The sequence below is a fragment of the Glycine max genome, chromosome 19 (genome assembly GCF_000004515.6).
Source record: "Glycine max cultivar Williams 82 chromosome 19, Glycine_max_v4.0, whole genome shotgun sequence".
NCBI lineage: Eukaryota > Viridiplantae > Streptophyta > Magnoliopsida > Fabales > Fabaceae > Glycine > Glycine max.
This window is the reverse complement of record NC_038255.2, coordinates 50,807,356-50,829,730: the sequence shown is the minus strand read 5'-3', so window position 1 is coordinate 50,829,730 and position 22,375 is coordinate 50,807,356. Positions and strand designations below refer to the sequence as shown.

Genomic DNA, 22,375 nt, shown 5'->3' with positions numbered 1-22,375 from the left:
AATTTAAAAGCGTAATTCACATTATAATAAAGAATATAATCATAAATTTTAAGGGGTGAAAGCATTGCAGAAGTTACCACTATAGCGTAATATGAATGCGGATAACTCGAGCGGGTAATATTATACCAAACATTTTTCAGACGAAATTCTATAAAACTATTCTGTACTCTATTAGTGTTCAAAATCAAAATATTAGGATTCTTAATATTGTAATTATTTCTGTTCATAAATTGGAGGCTTCAATATTTTTCCCAGAGCATCGGTCTCTACGGATGGTCATGAATTAGATTTTTAAGAATATAATTCATATCTAATCCTTATCTACAATTGAATTTTAAATCTATATTTATATTTATTTTAAAATAATTTGAATTTAAGATCCAATCCATTTAAGTGGATATAGATTTGGTTATATTCAATTTATATCCACTTAAATGTTATAAGGATTTGTTTTTACAAATTTTAGTAATTAAACGGTAAAAGGTGAAAATTTAACACTTGTCCATTTAAGAACTATTTTCAATCGACCTTGATCTAGATTATTTTTGATCGATCTTGGTTAGAGCATTTTTAACCTACCTCAACTAGGGTAATTTGGGTTGGCATCATCCCATACAATTTTAGACTAATGCCAATCAAGACTTTTTTTCGGCTGACGTCAGTCAATGCATTTTCGGTCGACGTCGGTCAAGGATATTTTTGGTCGATCTTAGGTAGGATTATTTTATGGTTGAGGTCGACTAGGGTTTTTAGTCAATATTGGTCAGTAATATTTTTTGGCCGACATCAACTAGGAGTTTTTTTTATCAGCATTGGGCGTGACTGATTTTTTGTCAATGTTGGTTAGGGTTTTTTTACTCGACATCGGTAAGGTTTTTTTGGCCGATAACGTTCATTGATATTTTTTGGCCCACATCAACCGATACTATATTTTGGTCGACGTTGGCTAAGTTTTTTTGTTGACACTAGTTGAAACTAGTTTTTTGTTGGCGTCAGCTAGGGTTTGTTGGCCAACATCGATCATTACTATTTCTTTTGGCTGACACTGGCTAGAGATATTTTTGTTGACATCAATTAGGATTTTTCCAATCGACGTCAATTGGGAGAATATTTTGGCCGACATTAACTAGATTTTCTTTTACCGATGTCAGCCAAAAAAATCCTTGTCATCGTCGACAAAAAAATTCTTGTCTGATGTCGTCCAAAAAAACCTGGTCAATGTCGGTTGAAAAACCTACTTGACATCAACAAAAAAATAATCTCGATGGACATTGTAAAAAAATCATAACTTACATTGACCACACAATAATCTCGACTGATGTTGACCAAAAAAACTTTTGACAACATCGGCCAAAAATAATCTTGATCAATGTTGATCGAAAAAACCCTTTACTGACGTTAACAAAAAAAAAAGACTCAATCAATGATGATTTAATAACATCATCAGCTGATATTGTCCAAAATAACTCTAGACGAAATCGACCAAAAAATGCTCCTACCGAAGTTGGCCAAAAAACCCTAGCCGCCATCGTCCCAAAAATTATATTAAATTTAAAAATTCAAACAAATATCGAATTTATATCCAAATAATTGGATTGGATTTAAAATTCAAAAAATGTAAATTTAGATATGAAACTAGACTATTTAAATAAATTTAAAGTGGCTTAAATTAGATTAGGTTAGTTTTTATATAATTTGATTTTTTTTTCACAGGCCTATCTGTCCCCGTATGTCTCCCATTTGATCGAGTTTCGCGGAAACTGCAAAATTCAGCACTGTACTTTTTCCTAATGCAAGTATGTGTTTGATTTCTAATAAGTAAAAATTACTACCTAGAATAACACCAAAAAATTGTCGAGCGTTGGACTTGGAGATAACACCAAAAACAAGATTAAATTCTTTAACATTTTTTTCGATATATGCAATAGGTAGCTTTCCAACAAATAATCAATGTCACCCAAGAATTCTTTCGTTTGAACAGTGAATTACCCAATTTGTCAAAATTGGCTGTGCAATACACGTGTTAAATGTCCCAGTAATATATATTATAAGTCAGGGGGCACAGTTCACGCCACCTCCTAGTAATTACATATTAAAATTAGTAACAAATATTTCGTAAAGTGTATTAATTTTTTTTATATAATTACTATACGGGACCCATAGATAGTCGGTACTTATCAACCCACTACCATTTCACACACAATATCTTGGTGGGTATCATGGACACTTATCAACTCGGTTCATTTTCATCCTTTATAAAACAGAAGACTACGTAAGAATATACGTTTCAAACAAATACTTACTTTAGTATCAAAATCTTTTTTTATATATATATATATATTTCACTCATTAGAGAAGGAGTTTGGCGACAGGAGAAGAAACCGTCTACAGATCCAAAGAGGAAAAGCAATAGAAGAACTTTCTTATCCAGCCTTAAGAATGATAATGAGAAATGGAGTCCGAGTATCTACAAAAATTATCTATATAGCACAATTAATTTGCTTGATAAGTATAAATATTGATAACTATGTATAAATTTAATGGGGTTAAGTGTAGGTACATGTATTCTAGCTAATTATTTATGATTATAAATTAATTTAAAATAATTTTCAGTAAAACCTAGTAATCCACTGTGTTGAAAACTTCTTTTTTTCTTTTCGAATTTCTTCCATTATTTCCAGCTCATAAGTTTTGTGTAAACCATTAATATTATTTTATTTTTGTTATCGTCATAGTCTTAGTTCGCTGTGTGATTAAATTAAGGTTTAATTATTCTGTAGATTTTTATATTTTACTAAATTTTTAATTAGATCTTTGATTTTTTTTATTTTAATTGAATTTTTGAAATTTTATTTTCTTAGTACCCTGGGTACGATTTACTCACAGGGATAAAAACTAATTTCAAAATACTAAAACACTTAAGATTTAAAACAAAATATATACTATATATAATTCAATAAAGTTTATTTCTAAAATCTTAACATAAAGAATAATTTAACATATAAAGGATATTTTAGAAAGAGTTAACAATTAAAACATTTTAAAAAAATTAAAAAATAAGCACCAAATAACAATGGTAGATCATGTGTTACAAAGAAAAAAAAAAGAATACTAGAGACGCACGTGATCTCTTTAAAAAATGGAAGCTTAAATTCAAAATGTAAAATTTAATTAATAAGAATATCAATATGTAAGTTAATCCGGATCGAGATGACGCGCCGTGCGTACATTAAAAAACTTGTCAAAATGTTTGTATTCTTGATTATCATTAGTACTTGTTTATTTTTATAAAATGGAGATAATTAGGTGTTGATCTTATAGCCAATGACGTATAGGCAGCCTCATTGGTTCATGCATTCAATTGCATATTTTTATGTTTTTTTTCTTAGAAATCGATCCCTCAGCTCCCACTATATATATATATATATACAAGTAGCATAATGCATGGTGAGCAGATAAACACTTTTAACACTAAAAAGATGAAATCCTCTCTTATCTTGTTATTTATGATCTGTGGTGGAGTGATTGCAACTCCTCCAGAGGATCCAATTCGGTGTTCTTCAAAGAACACAGACTGCACCATCACAAACACCTATGGCGTCTTTCCGGACCGAAGCATTTGCCACGCCGGTGAGGTTATGTACCCAAACACAGAGGAGGAGCTCATATCCGCGGTGGCCTCAGCTTCGAAGAACAAAAGAAAAGTGAAAGCCGCCACGCGCTTCTCCCACAGCATCCCGAAGCTGGTTTGCCCTGATGGCGAAAACGGGTTGCTAATAAGCACTAAAAATCTGAACAAGATATTGAAGATTGACAAGGAGGCAAGGACGATGACAGTGCAGAGTGGCGTGTCGCTGAGAGAGATAATCAGCAAGGGTGCAGAGGCTGGATTGGCCTTGCCATATACACCATATTGGTGGGGTTTAACCATTGGTGGACTCATGGGTACAGGTGCTCATGGAAGCACTTTGTGGGGCAAAGGAAGCGCGGTTCATGAGTATGTGGTTGAGCTACGCATTGTTACTCCTGCTGGACCCGAAGATGGCTATGCCAAGGTTCGCAATCTTGACGAATCTCATCAACAACATCTCAATGCAGCGCGAGTTTCTCTGGGGGTTCTTGGAGTTATTTCCCAGGTACGTACCTATATATCTATATTCTTTCTTTTTTTAATAGACAGACAACACTTTGTTTTACCTTTCTCATTTCTGATTTCAAGCAGAAATAAAAATAAATTTATATATATTCAAGCAGAAATTAAGTGGTCGATCATGAGACTAAACTTTTTTTAATAGATCTTACTTTGTCTGGTCATCAATATTTCTTCTATGCAATATAAATATACAATACTATTTTTTAACAAAAACACGAGATGCTTGAGCCAGATCGGTTTTAATAACTAAAATTATAAGTTATATAATTTTTTCACATTTTAATCTCATGCAGTCATATCTGATTACTTTATTTTATATATAAAGATAAATCTAAACAAAATAAAATTGTTAAAAAAAGGAAAAGAAAACTAAGTATTACAACGTTCCAATAAATATACATTGAGAGTGAAAGAGTAGTTTTATGTCATTGTAACTTGCCTTTAAATTAAAAATGGCAATACCGGTTAGTACGTAGATAGCTTAAGATTGACTATATATGGAACTTCAACTTGATTTTTTTTTTTTGAGAGGACTTCAACTTGAATTAGTCAGCATTTTCTTTGTCAAAACTTGAATTGGACAACCAATTTAAAACATAGCCAACTAATAATAATTCTTTTATAATATTTTATGGTCATTTGTGATTGAATTATAAAAATATTTTTTTAAAATAAAAAACCGTGTAATTATGTAGCAATACTTTTTTACCTCAATAAGAATATATAGTTAAAAGCAGTCACTTTTTCTTATCTTTAACTAATGCAACACAATACAAGAGTTGCACCCCTTCTCCTCCCGAAAAAGATACAAGGGAGGGTAACCTTGAAAACTTGATAGTTGCTTGTATTTCTACCATTTACCATTCAGTTTTCAAGTCAAACTACTACACCGAGAGTTGTTGGATTGTTAGTCTAACTGATACGTTTGGTTATCACTTTTGTGCAGGTTACCCTGAAATTAGAGCCTCTCTTCAAGCGATCTCTTACATATTTGACCAAAGATGATTCTGATTTAGGTGATGAATTGGTTACTTTTGGAAGAAAGCATGAGTTTGCTGATGTAACATGGTACCCAAGTCAGCAGAAGGCCGTGTATAGAATTGATGATCGTGTCTCCATTAATAAATCTGGAAATGGTTTATATGATTTCTTTCCATTTCGCCCCACACTCTCGGCCGCACTAACTGTTGTCAGAGCTACAGGTACTAAGATCTTCTTGTAATTTTAGTTATCTATAACTATACAAAGGAAGTAAATTAAATGTTTTGGTTACACATTTTTATATCTATTTTATTCTTATAATTATATTTATAAGTTATTGTTTTATTTTTATAATTTTTTTACAAATCACTCATTAATTTTTATTATCTTTTTTATTTTTAAAAAATGAAAAAAAACAGTTAAACATTAAGTGTCTTTTTTTTCTAGTTATTTTATAAAAAAATTATATAAGTATTTCATATCTTAAAAAATAAAATATTAAATGTATTTAATATATATATATATATATATATATATATATATATATATATATATATATATATATAAAGATGTTATAAGAAAATTTAGAGTTATTGATATTGAAAATGTTATACCAAAGTTGGATTTGAATTCATGATCCACTTTGACATTTTCTTCTGACAGAGGAGCTTCAAGAAGCAACCCGCGATGCTAACGGGAAGTGCGTTGGTGCAAAGTTGATAACTGCAACACTGTCAGGCATTGGTTACGGATTGTCTAACAATGGTACTCCTTTTCTCTTGACGCATTCTAAAAAGAATTTTACGAGTACTGTACTTGTTTTCATATGATCGAGTAAGAAAAATGGCAAATTCTGAATTTGAAAATTTTCAATTTCAATTAAAAAATATTAATTAATTTCGTTAACCAGATGATAAAGGTATCTTTCTTGGGTATCCTATTGTTGGATTTAGCAACCGGATGCAGGCATCAGGGACATGTTTGGATAGTCTAAATGATGGATTGATCACAGCATGTCCATGGGACTCCAGAATCAAAGGGGAATTCTTTCACCAAACAGCATTTAGCATTCCATTGTCTGCTGTAAAGAACTTCATCGAAGATGTGCAAAAGCTTGTTGAGCTGGAGCCAAAGTCACTGTGTGGCTTAGAAACAGCAAATGGAATTCTCATGCGCTATGTTACGGCTTCTAGTGCTTACCTTGGAAAATCAGAGGATGCTGTGGATTTTGACATCACATACTATCGCAGTAAAGACCCATTGGCTCCTAGGCTTTTCCAAGACATACTTGAAGAGATAGAACAAATTGGATTGTTCAAATATGGGGGGTTACCCCACTGGGGTAAAAACAGAAACTTAGCATTTTTAGGAGCAATCAAGAAGTATCATAATGCAGATAAATTTTTGAAGGTTAAAGAGGAGTATGATCCACAAGGACTGTTCTCTAGCCTTTGGACCGACCAAATGCTTGGACTTCAAGAAGGGGTGACAATATTGAAGGATGGGTGTGCGATGGAAGGAATGTGTATTTGCTCACAAGATAGTCACTGTGCACCAAAGAAGGGATACTTTTGCAGACCAGGGAGAATTTATAAGGAAGCAAGGGTTTGTACACGGGACGTTAAGAAAACCAAAGAAGCAGATGATGTCAAGGACGAACTCTGAAAGACCAAGGACAATTTATAATTTTTTTTATAGTAGTTTTGCACTTTTGCTTCTCTTACAAATAAAAGAATCTTATTTTCCATTTAAAAATAAAAGTGTTGTCAATGTCATTTAATTGGTTCAAAATTATCATTTTTGAATCAATTGACGAGGTTTGTAAAACAAAAAGACTACACAACACTCAATCAAATGGGATTTATTTATTCTGAGACCATGCAATCCAATGTAACCAGTAAATTAGTAATCCATATGTGAAGATGTATGAATATTTATTTTCAGCATCTAAAATAACATTATTTTACAAATTAGATTCTTATCAACTAAGTTATAAATAGTAACATTGATAATTCTGTCTAAAAAATAAGGCTTTTTAAGATGGTTTGATAATCTTTATAAAAAAATCTTTAATTTTTATGATGACTACTTCAAAGACAATTTAGAATTGTCTTAAAAAGTTTTTTAGAACAATGTAAAATTGATTTTTTTAATAGTGTCAAATGCATTATAATGCAAAAAACTTTTATATATATATATATATATATATAATCCTTGATTTTCAAATAAGTTTCACAAATTTATAACATGCGAAATTGAAATCAAATAAAGGTTTTGTTGTTTTGTTTTGGAAGATATTAGATAAGTTTCAATTTTCATTTTTACCAAAAAAAAAAACATTTTTCTCTCAATGATTGATTTTCAAAAAGTAAAAATTATTATTAGTGATACCTTCGAGATAGAACAACAAACTTCGAGATAGAATCAAAGTTTGAGATCTGTTGACAACAACAAAGTACTTAGACAAAGAGGAAACAATGGGTAAAGGATGGATATCAGTAAAAAAACATTTTAATGTTAAGTTAATAACGTTTTATCATAGTGATAGTATTAATAAATGCTTGAGTACTCCATGTTAAACGCGACCTTTTATCATTATGATGATTCAAAGAGTTTTGATGACCATTAAGTCGACTACAGATAAAGACGAATACAAAGAAACAATCTGAGCTATGAGGATAAAGTTGAATGAGTGATTGCATTCTTTCATGCCTAATTAAATTGTCACCAATTGATATATTTATGGATGAAATTTGTTATTTACCGTATAATTATTGTTTAAATTGACTGGTCCATCACAGCTGAGTTTTTGTGTAAATTTTTCAATATGAATAAAATATAGGTAGTTTAAATTTGAGTAAAAAATAAACTAATTCAATCAAAGAGAAAAAAAAATCAAAATCAAAATACTTAATATTTAAAAAAAAAACAAATGAAGGTAAATAAAGTTGATATTTACAAATTAAGAATAGAAAAAAAAAATATAACATGAAAATGATGTTTTGAACATAATTAATAATTCAAACATTTTAATATATATATATATATATATATATATATATATATATATAAGTAAGCACCAATTAATGATACGACGAGTGTTACTAAAATAATAATAGTTAAGCACCAATTAAAAAAAGCAATTATTTAACTATAATTGTTAAACTTTAAATCAATTGAATAATGAATCCAATTTTAAAAACCTTGCTTTTAAGCTCAAACTAGTTAATTACAGTACGCACTCACGGGTAAGCTACAAATTTAAATATATAATATAGTTATATACATATAATTATAACTTCAAACGAAATGTACTCAATTTAAAACTAAATAAATGAAAACAAAAATTAATATAAACTAAAAAATTTATAATCAACATGTTAAAACTGATTTAAAGATCAAGCAAAACAAAACCCATATTATATAACAAACTGTCATCTAATCAAATGATAAATTTAAAAATATTATTTACAGCAAGATTTCAACAATAATATATCACACTTACATTGTATTCAATTTATAAACCTAATCAAAACAATGTATAATTAACTGCTAAATAAGAAAACTTAAAGATAATTCACATGTGAGACTCTGCAAATCTTGTGATTAAAAAACCAATTTTTGGTGTCTTTTTCCATCATTCATTGTATTTTTCAAACATCCATGGTCAACGAACTAGCCTATACATAAGCCAACCCTAGTGGGATATAACAAAACGTGATTTTACTGTATTGTTAAGGCAGGACAATTTTGGGAGACGTGGAAAATAATAATTGGTGGAGCGTGCGGGTGCAACTTTGTGAAGTGAGATCGACCGTATCGTAGTATTGTCTCTATTAAGGGGCATCTGGAAAAGGAGGCTTCGCCGGATAAACACACATCTGTGTCTTTGTCTTTGTCTCTCTCTCTCTGTGTGGGAAGAACGAAGAAGAAGAAGCATCACAGAACCGAACCCATTCAGAAGCAAATCCGAAAACCCCTCACTTAATATTACTGGTACGCTATGCAAAATCACTCCTTTTTGTTTTCCATCAATAAATATGCCTCTTTTTCTTCGCCCCACTTCTTGTTTCGATCCAATTCTAACCATTCCCATAACGCCAATTTCGGCCCCCATCTACCAACAATACATCCTTTCTCTTTGGTATGTCACATTTCTCTGCTCTTCTATTCTGCCACTCACATCACAATCACAGGGTTTAACTCTTAACCTAACCTAACCTTGGAGGGTTTTTCTCTGTGCCAGATTCGCATGTCTATTTCTTTCTTTTCTAGTTTAATTTTAATATCTGAATCGATTTGTTGGCATTCCTCTCTTCCGCATTGGACAAACATAATTTTGTCTGCATACAGCTTTGGATGTAAATGCCTATTGCCCCCATTTCGTTGTCTAGAACACTTGAATACGTATACAAAAAAAATGAAAAATTAGGTCTGAATTTTCCCCCAATTTGTTTGGGTGTGCTTTCCAGTTGGGGGGGGGGGGGGGGGTGCGGTAGGGGCACAACCCTCCCTCATTTTCCCATCTCAGGAAACCACCTTTGCTTCGAAGACCTTGCTGCTGCGCTGGAGAATGCCCATCTCTACACCTACACTCGCAGGTGCCGGTGCTGGTTTATCTGAATCATCGGTGGTCGATGAGACGGATGAGAAAATAAACAGGGATGAGGGAGAGCTAGGGTTTCTACTTCTTGCATATGAATCAGAGAGAGAGCATGAATTTGAAGTTGGAATTTACAAAAGTTGGCCGGGACAAATGAGTAATTTAATTAGTTTTTCTACAAATGCCTCAAATGAATTGGAGGGTTTTAACACATCCCCACACCCTTTCCCCCATTTTAGAAAACTCCCAAACAATGTAAACGCTCCTTAAATGCCTTCCCTTCCCTCCCAAATTCCACTCCCAAACATAACCCTTATGGTCCCAATTCAGTTACCTACTGGTCAAATAGGGGCCATTTAGTGATGTTTCTGGGTTGTCTTTGTGGCGCAGGCAGGCAGTATGCCATTTCCATGCGTCCACTTTAGTAGCCCTATAAAGATTTTTTCCCCCTCTGAAAAAGCAATTACCTTAAAACCTGGTGTCCTGAAAATCCTACTATTCTGTACAGGTTTTGTGATTAACGTGTGAACCCTGCAGGTATTCAGCTGTTCATGACAAAAGCCTGAACCAATCATGTCAGAAGGTGCAGAAATTGATGAGCGTGTGGACCTTGATGAGGAAAATTATATGGAAGAGATGGATGATGATGTTGAAGAACAAATAGACGATGATGGAGTGGATGGAGTTGAAGAAGAAAATGCTGAAGGTAGTTTTGAAGAAGATGAATATGAGGACTCAGCTGCTGAGGCTGGTGGGAAAGACCAGTTGCCTGAAGCAGAAAAAAGTGACATTGCTACTGAATTTGGGGATGATGAGCAAAAATTGTCTTTCATTGATGAAGATGAGAAAGAGAAGCATGATGAACTTCTTGCCCTTCCACCTCATGGTTCTGAAGTCTTTATTGGTGGACTTCCTCGGGATGTATGTGAAGATGATTTAAGGGAATTGTGCGAGCCCATGGGTGATATTCTTGAGGTCAAAGCATTGATGAATTGCTCTAATGATATTATAAACCTGTCCTTTTCTGCAGGTGGGGAAAATGGGAATTATTAGTAAAAAAAAATATTTGTTGTTGCTTTTCAGGTGCGATTAATGAAAGACAGGGACACTGGAGAAAACAAGGGTTATGCCTTTGTGGCTTTTAAAACAAAAGAGGTAGCGCAAAAGGCTATTGAGGAGATACACAGCAAGGAATTTAAGGTATTTACAGTGCTTCCAAAATGTCTTATTCACCATATTCGTTTTTCTTGACAAATTTCAATCAAGAATCTTATTTTGGTGATTAGTTTTAACATATTTCATGATTTCAGGGGAAAACTTTGAGGTGTTCACTTTCTGAAACCAAACACAGATTATTCATTGGTAATGTTCCAAAAACTTGGACTGAAGATGATTTTAGGAAAGTTGTTGAAGGTGTTGGTCCTGGGGTTGAAACCATTGAGCTCATAAAGGTGTGCAGTCTTGAACTAACTGTGCTACTAATTTATATTAAACTGTTGTCAGGCCTACCTTTTTATTCCCACTCCATTTTGTTTATATCAGGACCCTCAAAATCCTAGTAGGAACCGTGGGTTTGCGTTTGTTTTGTATTACAATAATGCATGTGCTGATTATTCGCGGCAAAAGATGGCAAGTTCTAGCTTTAAGCTGGATGGCAACACCCCGACTGTCACATGGGCAGATCCAAAGAACTCACCTGACCATTCTGCTTCTTCACAGGTAATTTCCTGAATTAAAATGGAATGCAGATGAACAGTTTCTAATTGATTTTTCTTACCATTTGATCAAGTGTTTGATTGGACATGTATAGGTGATAATCCATGCTTCTATTTTCCGGCAATGTTTCCTCCTCTTTTTCTCCTTTTCCTTCTCACCCTGTAGAACCCAAGCCAATGGGTATTTACAAGTTTCTCTATGCTTTGATATGGATCTCAGCATATAAGGAAAATCCGTTTGTTTTTTTTTTGAAGGGCCACAAAATATTATATATAAATAATTTCAAAGAAACATAGCAGCACCAGAGGTACTGCTGGTGGATGATACATCTGAAAACATAGGAAAATAAAAAGCCCATCAAAACAAAACTGAGAAACTCAGATACACCCTTCCCATACATAACTGAAGAAATTCATTTAGCCAAAGTATCGCACTATATTGGACGACCAGTAGTTAAAGGAGTCATTAAAGTGCCTGTCTCTGGTTTTTAGCCAAGACCACAACAGGAATAGGGAATCTTCCATCACTTTTGGAGGATCGAAACTCTTGCCTTGGAAGACCAAAGAATTCCTATGCTGCCATATTGTGGAAGTTAAAGCAATCCACCAACAACGCCGGCGAGTTTGGTTAATGGCAGTTCCAAAACCATCACAGAATTGAATGAAATGATCTGCTGGGGATGCTGCTAAGGGACCAGCCATCTTAATCCGTTTGTTGTTTGAGAAATTTATTGTGATTTAGGTGTTGTGATTTTTTGAGCTACATTTTCAAACTGTCAATTTGAGCTAGTTGTGTCATTTCCTTTAAAAAACAATGGAAAGAAACTGGCTCTTATTTACCCAATTGATGGGGAGATGAGTTTGCCTTATTCCTAGGTCAGGCATATCACAATTTACAAGTCTCAATGAGGACTAACAGTGGTACCTCGGTACTTACAGATGGCCTATCAACCAAGGACCATATGCAGGATTTAAGTATATGACCTTGTCAGCTCAATTTGATCATATCAATTAAGCCAAGCCTCATTGTTGGCTCTTGTTTACTAGGTGGACTTGGTCTTTAGTTGCTCAAATTTAATATAAAAATGTGAAGAATCTGTAGCCACTCCTTTATGTTATGTTTCAATTCTGATCTTCTCAATCTTGCATAAAGTATATGAATAAATAATCCGAATCATGCCCAAGAGAGTTTAACTCAAGTGACACTAGGTCCCTGTGGGAACTTGTAGATCCTGATATAAAATCCCTCTCTTTGGCTGCACTTTAACCCCCTTCCAAAAGAAACATAGAGTTTCCCAAGACATGATTGCCTGAGGTTTGCTGTTTGAGATAAAACGAGATTCCTGCACTTCAATGAAGTTTGCTGTGTTTCAAGTCTGATTCCTTTCACTATACGATAATAGACAGATGTTTGATCGATATTCCTTAGAAACCTTACAAGGATGGCTATCAAAGCAATTCAAGATTTATTGAAGCAGTATGGAATTTAGTGCTTCATTCGGTTGAGCTTGGTACTTTTGGATAATGTTCCAGTTGGTCTTTTGCCATTTATGATGGTTGATGAAAAGCATTTTTATAGCATGAGGTTATTTGGTTAGTTTAGTTGATTTTGTTATATTGGTTCATTAGTTAATTACCATCTTAGTTAGGAAGCAAGCCATTTGTCTTTTGAGAGCTTTTCTCTCTTAATACTACTTTGCTCTTGCTGTATTTCTCTACATGGTAACTGAAGTCATACAGTACACATCTTGAGCTCTTTTCCATTGCATCATCTCCTTTTATTCTTTCCCCTATTTTCTCAAACTTAATCCAAAATCTTCCCTATTGGTTTGATGGTTTTCTCACGTGTTCTTTATTTTCTAGGGAAAATTCCCCCCTCCATTCCCAATTCATGAGTTTGCTCCTTTTCTTTTCTCTGAAATATTCTGTTTCACTGTCAGGTTTTTTCTTTGGCATGAATTTTCTCCCTCGTGGTATTTATAATTTCCACCCTACTAGGAAGTAATTTTATTCATTTTTCTTTCCTCTCTTCTATTCTCTTTATGCTTTCATGTGATATTGTTAAAGGCATAAGGGCAGTTGCTTGCAAGAATAAATGGAAAACAAGGTAGTTAGATTATATAGTTAGAACAATTGGTTTGCTGGAGAGAATGAGTTAAATATATGGAGGTAGTAAGGATAGGGGGACCATTCAGGAGCTTGTACTTGGACAGAATTGATCAAGTGCTCAGTTGTAAGAAAGGGGCAGCCCTTTATAAAGGGGAAACACTTGGAGGAGAATATGTCTGTCCTTGTTTCTGCCAATTTCATTCAATCAATATAAATCATCTTTTCTTTTACTCCATCATTCAGAGATTCCTATTGGGTATGCTTCCATTTGCTACTGCCAAAGTGTTCAAAATCATCTGGCATATCTTTTTATGTTCAGTATTGGTTTGCAACTACCTTAGGTTGTTAAACATGGAACTTCAGCTTCTTCTTTTGGTTGTTAAGCCTCTGCTTCAGTCTGGCATAAAGATTATTGTTCCCACATCGAGGATTGTTAATTGTGATGTTATTTGGTGGCCCAAAGAGTCCTGATTTGCTTTAATAAGTGCCTTGGTGCCATTAGAAGAAGATCAAGTGTGCCTATGGACCGGTTGAAGACTTCTAGAGTTACACACCTTGGTCATTGCTGATTCTCATTCTCATTTTTTTCCTTCTGATTTTCTTCCTTGTTATTCAATGTGATTACTGCATGGCTTGTATTTTACAATTAGTTGTTCTGTTCATCCCTAGGTGGGATTGCCTATTGTTCAGCTTGCTAGGAGCTATTACCACATGTTTAATTAGTGAATTTGGTTATTGTTGGTGTGAGATTGGTTGTTAGTCAAGTACCAGCAATTAGGAAGCTAGCCTTGTGGTACATGTAAGCCTGTCATTGTAGTAAACATAACCTTTACCCATTTGATCACTTTTGGTTTCTTCTCACATCCAGTATCTCAATTTTTTCTGGTTCTTGCCTGTTGCCATGTTTCTCAATCTTTCCTTGGCATGGAAATGGACAGAACTCAGAAACATTCAAATGTCTTTATTCTTTAGTTTTTGGACCATTGTATTGGTGAAATTAGTATTATTGTGACTTTTACACTAATTGGTTAATTGAAGTTTTGCTTTCAAACTATTTTTGTTTTTGGCATTTTCAGGTTAAAGCTCTATACGTCAAAAACATTCCCGAGAATGTTACCACTGAACAATTGAAGGAACTATTCCGCCGTCATGGAGAAGTAACAAAAGTGGTCATGCCACCTGGCAAAGCTGGAGGGAAACGTGATTTTGGTTTCATTCATTATGCAGAGAGGTCAAGTGCATTGAAAGCTGTAAAAGATACAGAGAAATATGAAATTGATGGTACTTGTTTTATACTAAAACTTACGAACCAACTTTGGCCCTGCAAGTTTGTCTCTGTTTTCCTTTTCCTTTTTTTGTTAAATTGATTTCTATACAAAAGATAACAATCGGGAGAATCCAATTTATCTATACATAAAGATCTTTAAAAAGTGTCATTGGTGTTATCACTTATCAGTAAAAGATATTCTTTGAATATATTCAGTATTTTCCCTTAAATATGTTTAATGAATTTGAATGACAGGCCAAATGCTTGAAGTTGTTCTTGCTAAGCCTCAAGCTGATAAAAAACCTGATGGAGGTTATGCCTACAATCCTGGACTTCATCCAAACCATATTCCACATCCTGCATATGGTAACTTTTCTGGAAATCCTTATGGCTCTTTAGGGGCTGGATATGGTGTTGCTGCTGGTTATCAACAGGTATTTACTGAGTTACAACATATATTTATAGTTGATGTATTTGTTTCTTGATTTATTCTTTGTCCTAATCTGTTTGGATCTTGTGGGTTTTTATGGATGTTTTGAACAGCCAATGATATATGGTAGGGGTCCAATGCCAGCAGGAATGCAAATGGTTCCAATGGTGTTACCAGACGGTCGAATTGGCTATGTTCTGTAAGTTGGTACAACTGATGTTACATAGTTTCATTTCCTTTTATTTGACATAATGCCTTAATCTTCATATTGGTGATATGTTACAGTCAACAACCTGGTGTACAAGTGCCAGCAACCCGACCCCGCAGAATTGATCGGAGCAATGGTCCAAGTGGGCAGCCAGGGCGAGGAGGAGGAGGAGGTAGTGGCAATGATGAAGGCAATCGTAGTAGAAGGTATCGACCCTATTAGGGATAGAAGACTGATAAATGCGATGTGGCTTATGCCCCCCAACTGTCTTTTGGTGGTGAGGGGGCTTTGGGAACAAGGGACGTGTAATTCGTTTGCTATATATCGACAGAAAATCCCTCTTCACAATCCCTATCCCATAAAAGGGGGAAAAAGAAAAATATAAAGAGAAAGTTAGGTTTAGGACCAGTGATATTCTGCTTAATGTTGGTGTCTACTGCTGTTAGATGAGTCACAGCAGAGTAATTGCCATATTTTCTGCTTGTAATGCTTCTTGGATTTTTTTATTGACAACCAGTAGAAAAATGTGTTAATTTGGGTTCAGCAACTTTACTGGTTTTGTTGCTCATTTTTCATGCTCTAAATGGCGCTTCTGTTGGTGGCAGTTTTGTTAGCTATAGAGTAGCAAGTTAGCAGTGCTAAGTAATGCTACTTTACTGCTGTCAGAAACCCAAGTCGTTGCCATACATAAAATGCATTCGGTCTAATTAAATAAAATAATAAAAATGAATGAATAAATAAATTGGTGTAGCAACACATCTAATCCAAAGAAAAAACAACTGCAAGAAAAATAGATTACTCAAGTACTAGGTGGTGGGTTTGTTTTCGCGATTGTGGATCGATCAGGGCCGAAATTAAAGTAATTTCTTATTTATATTATTGTCCGTTATATATAGTTTTGGTGAAGGGCCAAAGTTGCCGACAACGATGACGATTGGATGGTTGGGATAAAATGGCAATTATTGTTCCCCTCAATACGATTCATAACAGGAAAAAAAGAGAGAAAGAAGTAGCATAGTTCAATCACAGAAAGGTCGAAACTCATGAAACATTCAAGATGGTATCTCGATAGATAAGCTTGGTGATGCAGCAACTAACGCATCCTTCAAGTGGCCTTAGGACCCTCCATGTAACAAAAAATAAGAAATAAACGCATCCTTCAAATTATCCGAGATAATCCTGGTCCAAATTGGCACCTTTCACTTTCCAAACCAAGTTTTTGTGTTACATGGTTGTTGTTGTAAAAAAGTTGCTCAGAATGAAAATTGTTTTACTTTTGTTATTTTCTCATCCCATCCATTAACGAATACATGCTTGCTTGCAAAGCTGGAATTGTTAAATGCTTCCTTGGATTGATTTTGAAAAATACTATCAACCCCAGTAACATAGGTTCACCAGCTTCCACTCTGTTGATGAGGGAGAGAAGCTCATTCTACGAAGGCCGATTGTGGTAGACGGAAATGATGAAATGACGCATACGGAAGAATAACTCGACACCCCACCAAAACAATGTCATTTAATAAAATTTCACCATGCTCAACAAAAGCATCGGAATCCCGTACGAAAGGGGAGGGGAGTTTATAATTGACAGAAAATCTTTTGAAAAAAAATTAGAATTTAGAACACACGCCTCCAAAAGACATTAATTTTTTTTATGTATGTATTAATGTTTATAATACTAGACAATAAGTAATACTGTTTATCAAACATTTAAAACTGTTTAGGGCAAGCATTAATCAAGACCGGATTGCTGCTAATCTTGGTCACAACTTGTGATTAGGAGTTACTTTTCAAGTTGATTAATTCAATTTCTTTGCCTATACTTTTCAAGTTTATTAATGGAGTTTTTTTTTTGCTTGCACGCGCACACACACATATAAAGGACAAGAAAAGTCAAATCCCAACCTTAGCATCTTTGGCTTTTAATTTATCAACATTATCAATGAAATTAAACATTCAACCTTGCAACGAAACGAAAATAAAAAAAACTTGCAAGTTGCTAATGCATAGCAACTCCATCCATTTAGTATAATATTGAAACCGAAGTTTCAAGCAAAGTGCGCATTCCCAATTTAACAATCAAGGGATACAAAGTAAAAAACTTGTATATTAAATTATTATCAAAGGAAAATAAAATAAAATAAAAATGTGTAGATGTGTAAAATAACAAGGGGTGATTAATCAAATGGTATTTGAAAGCTCACGAAGGCGTTTGTCGAACTCATCCAATTTAGAACCCCAATTTGCGTTTATGCGGAGTGGGCGAACATTGGTGTAGTTCACAGCAGTTTCTTCGGTGGGAGTGACCACAGAGGATGAATCTCTCCGATGCTCCTTCTTATTCTTCTTCTTGTTCTTACGAGCACTTGCTCTCTGCAGTGCCCAAAGTACATCAGACCCACTAATCTCGCCTTCTTCTTGCGCTGCTTTCGGAATTGGAGTCGAATTGGATTCGAGAGTGGCCAAAAGGGTGTAACCCAATTTCTCACCTTGTTGCTTAGCGTTGGCGGAGACGCCGTGGCGCTGTCGCCATGTGGTGGCTGAGACGGAGGGAATAACTACAAGAGCCTTGTTAAACGGCGTCGCGTGTTTTGGGCAAGACCACATCTTTTTTGCTCTCTTCTCTTCTTCTCTTTTTTGCTTCTTTTCTCGAGCATTTCATAGATTTTATTTTAATGTTGCTTTCATCGAGTGGACTTTATTTACATTTACAATACCTCATCCACCCAAACTATGTCGAATAACATGCGAAATTATGTCTATCCTTTGTTTGGCCCTGAAAGAATTCTCAATTAATTTCTGGGCATTTGTGGACTACAATCTGACAATTGTCTACTTTTCTTTCGTTCATAATAAGGATCTATAGAACATGAAAACAAATAATTAGTTCCATCATTTTAATTTACATGCATTTTCAAAGTAATTATTTTTAGAGATTCAATAATAACTTAAATTACAGTTTAAAACTTTTATCAATTATTATTTTTATTCACAAGCTTTAAAATTAAAATTTTACTTTAAGAATTTTAATATAATTTTATTCAGACCATCGACATATTATCACATCTTATTTAATATTTAAAATATAGTGAACATAAAATAGAGGATTGATATATATGCCTGCCTATTCAACACAAAGATACACCGTCCCCGTAGTCATAAGCTCATGGGGCCAAGACTCTTACTTTATATAATAATTTGTTATATGATATAAAAGGATTGATTTATACCTACCTCTTCAGCACCAAAATACACCGTCCACTTAGTCATAAGCTCTTGGGGCCAAGACTCTTAGATCGAGATAAGTTATGCATGTTACATATTGATGAAGAAAATTCTTATAGGATTGACAAAGTGAGAAACGTTGGTTATATTTTGATAAAGAGGATTGTTATGCATTATCAGGAAAATGTTAGTAATGCCAATTTCCTATTAATTATATTAAAATTTTTGTGTGAAATATATTATTAATTCTTGTTTCTGTATAAGATTTTGAGTTGAGTCTTACGTGTAAAAAAAAAGTCATCTTCTTTTATTCACATCTTATGTGTAAAAAAAAAATCATTCAGAACTCTTTATCTAACTTTGTACAGAAAATTTCCACAAAAAAAACTATTATCGTGCTTCAAATATTAATTGTCTTGCCCCTCAATAAATGTATGGGTCATAAATTTAAAGAACATTACAACTTTATTGAAATTATAATCCAAATATGTGATCCGAAAATTTTCCAAATTAAAGCCTAATTTTAGACTTTTCTATATATATCATGCACACTAATAAAGTTTAGCTTAATTAATTGATAAAGATGTGAGTTATTTTAAAACCTTTAGTATCTATCCTCAATTTTCACAAATAAAAAAAAATATACCTCCTATATAGGAATGAAAATAAACCAAGCCTTAAATAAGAATCTATTTAAAATCTAGTCAAGTTTTACTTTTACGGTTGTTATTGGTCGGACCTTGTTGCTAATGGTTTTTATTAAATAATTTTTAATTTTTTTATCTTTCAAAAATATCCTTTTAATGAAAACATAATTTTGTTGATAAAATACAATCATGTTTTTATTATGTAAAAAAGGAGGGATGTAAACAAGTTATACAATAAAAATGTGATTCCATTGTATATTTTATTAATGAAATCATGTTTTTGTTGTCAATGAAATCATGTTTTTTATAAAGACAACATATTTTTGTTATGTATTACTTTTTTTAAAAAATAATTGTTAGAATAAGTTATATTTCTTATTTGAATTAGTTTTGATACAAATTAATTTTTTTAATATAATCAAATTAATTGTCACACATTATTTTTTTAATTATAATCAAATTAATATGATAAATTGATTTGATTACCATCAATAAAGATAATTATTAATAATAATTAACTTGATTATCTTTATAAATGATAACTTCCATTCAATTAATTTAATTTTAAGGATGTATTAAGCATGTTAGTTTGAGAATATAGAGAAAGTCGAACTTGGGTTCCTTTTGGATTGAGAGACATGGTGAACAAGTTTGGAGTTCCATGCAACAAAATGAATTGAAGTAGCTAATTCAGAGGCTGAGGCGGTAGTAGACTAGTAGTAGCAGTAATAATAAAAAAGATTTGTGCAATGAAGAAGAAGAAGAAGATGCGGTGGGGACAGGAAAGGGGCAGTTATTGATGGAGTCATCCCAGTTGAGAGTTATGTTCTCCACCACCGCGTAGGAGTTTGGGTTGGCTTTGAGTAGGTCTTTGGCCAAGTCAACCGATATGAGTCCCCTCCGAGGTTGTAGGCTTGTAGCTCTTTATGTTGCTCCGAAGCTTCTAGTGGTTCACAATCATGGCTGACAGGGTTGAACAAGCTGCAATTCACCACCCGTTTTGGCAAAAAGCTCAACTCCTTTACGAAAGGGTTAGATAATATTTATTATATTATCAAAATATTTATTTGGTATGTTAGTTATAAATATTTTATTGTTATTATTATATAAAATAAATTCTTGTGAATGTAGGAGTTGAATATATGAAATTCTCATTAATCTAAATAAACTTTTAATAATCGAAGATAATAATATAGCAGGACATTAATAAAATAGAGTAGGAGCAAAGTTACGTTGTTCATGTTTATTAGTTTAATTTTACCCAAGTTATATTTTGTGGTTGAAATTTCTTACACAAGATCATTTAGTACAGTACTCATTGGATATTGCCGATTCCTTGGAGTCTTTATAATTTAATAATGTTTCATGCAAATCCTTATCCTTTTCAAGATCACCCCAAAGAACACGTGGGTTACATGTTACAGCCATATAAGTATGGCGCATGTAGGTCACCGACCTTGTTCAACTGTTTTAACGTTTTGAATTTGGTTGAGCACAAAGGAGATAATTTGCGGTGGTCAAGGGAGTGTAAAAAGCGGTGTCTTTTTCCCCCTTGTTTCAAGTATTCTAACAAGGTTTGATTTTGATGGCGACATAGTTGCCGTTGTTGAGGTCCCTGGCGAACTTCACCTTTGCAAAGCAACCACTTTGGCTACCTTCTTATCCCTTTTGTTTCGTTTCGTTTAATTCTCCAATTCTCCTGTTCCTGTATGTATGAGAACCATTGGGGAGGAAGGAATGGAGATATGTATGGATGGATTGATTGTGCGTCAAGTGTGTCACTGTGTGCGTTTACTTTAATGCCTAGACATCTTTCCCTTCTTCATTAATATTGCTTTCCAAAACCCGAAAACTACATATATGTTATATGTTGTACCATTGATTGTCATTTTGATGATTTTCAATAATATTTTGTACCATTGATTGTCATTTAGATACTTAACATTTCAATTTTTCATTACTACTTCAATAATATTTTGATGATTTTCATCTTTGTGATGTGACAACTACATATATGTTATATGTTGTACCATTGATTGTCATTTAGATACTTAACATTTCAATTCTATAAATGTTAGATGATCCCAACTAATAATAAAGAAACTAAATTAATTGATAATTTACAGTTTAATGATCATTTTGTCATTTTTCTAGTTTTCATAGACCAATTTCATTGATGATTACGATTTTGAAAACTAAATTAATTTATAAATTATAATTTTATAATTATTTTACTATTTTATTGATTTGAGAGACCAAATTGGCCAACTATTACATTAACAGGACTAAATTCATGATTCACTCATAGTTTATTGAATATAAATTACCGTAGAGGAAATATAAAATATTATTCTTTTATAACTTCTTTTATTGATCGTTCTTCATCATTAAATTTGGAATAAATTATCCATAAAGCAAATTTAACAATTTTAGTTTTCATTAAATTTTATTTTATCATCATTTGGTTTGGGATAAATTATAGATTGCCGTGTGTAGTGTACACATTCGCCCTCTTTCATCAATAATGTACATATTTTGTAGTCGAAATCCGAAATAATATTTCCGCTGTTAGAATTATTGAGCGGACAATGATTGAGTTCGATAGGAGGATAAAAAGACAAGAGTGTCCCACAATAATACTTTAGATGCTAAGAATTTAGACTCAAAATTTATTTTTGGTCCTGGTGTAATTTTTTTAATCCTTGATAAATTATTATACATTTAGAATATTTGTGCTAAATATTTTTTCAATGAAATTTATAATAAATAAATATTTTTAACTAATAAATTATATTTTAGAATTATAATAAAAAAGTTATATTGTAAAATAAGGTTATCTTTAAACATGGGTAACCTCTTTTAAAAAATTAAAAATCAATTTTAAAACAAGGATGAATATGATAAGTTGAAAGAGATAAACAATTGAGAAATTTAAATATACCAATGGAGATAAAAGTAGAATAAATTGAGACGATTGAGAAAATTTTTTATTTAGTGTATATAATAGCACATGTAAATGGAAACACTCTCATTCAAG

At 33.1% G+C, this 22,375-nt stretch overlaps 3 protein-coding genes across 4 annotated transcripts; 2 read left to right on the top strand and 1 right to left on the bottom strand.

Moving 5' to 3' along the window:
* The first annotated feature begins 3,299 nt into the window (after positions 1-3,299).
* On the top strand, positions 3,300-7,090 carry LOC100801515 (probable L-gulonolactone oxidase 6). Its single transcript, XM_003554734.5, has 4 exons — positions 3,300-4,136; positions 5,100-5,355; positions 5,798-5,899; positions 6,045-7,090. The coding sequence occupies exons 1-4, from the start codon at positions 3,441-3,443 to the stop codon at positions 6,797-6,799; spliced, it is 1,809 nt and encodes a 602-aa protein (XP_003554782.2). The 5' UTR covers positions 3,300-3,440; the 3' UTR covers positions 6,800-7,090.
* A 1,889-nt stretch (positions 7,091-8,979) lies between these two features.
* On the top strand, positions 8,980-16,013 carry LOC100800974 (heterogeneous nuclear ribonucleoprotein Q). Of its 2 annotated transcripts, none has more exons than XM_003554733.3 (9): positions 8,980-9,130; positions 10,275-10,712; positions 10,821-10,937; positions 11,048-11,188; positions 11,280-11,456; positions 14,638-14,842; positions 15,084-15,262; positions 15,372-15,457; positions 15,544-16,013. In XM_003554733.3, the coding sequence occupies exons 2-9, from the start codon at positions 10,311-10,313 to the stop codon at positions 15,686-15,688; spliced, it is 1,452 nt and encodes a 483-aa protein (XP_003554781.1). In that variant the 5' UTR covers positions 8,980-9,130; positions 10,275-10,310; the 3' UTR covers positions 15,689-16,013. The 2 variants fall into 2 exon arrangements, with proteins under 2 accessions (XP_003554781.1, XP_006604909.1); XM_006604846.3 differs by having other exon boundaries at positions 9,007-9,278.
* A 1,348-nt stretch (positions 16,014-17,361) lies between these two features.
* LOC100500403 (uncharacterized) lies at positions 17,362-18,286 on the bottom strand. The gene has a single exon (NM_001250583.2). It carries the CDS (start codon positions 18,071-18,073, stop codon positions 17,648-17,650), a length of 426 nt encoding a protein of 141 aa, NP_001237512.2. The 5' UTR covers positions 18,074-18,286; the 3' UTR covers positions 17,362-17,647.
* Between the last annotated feature and the right edge of the window lie 4,089 nt (positions 18,287-22,375).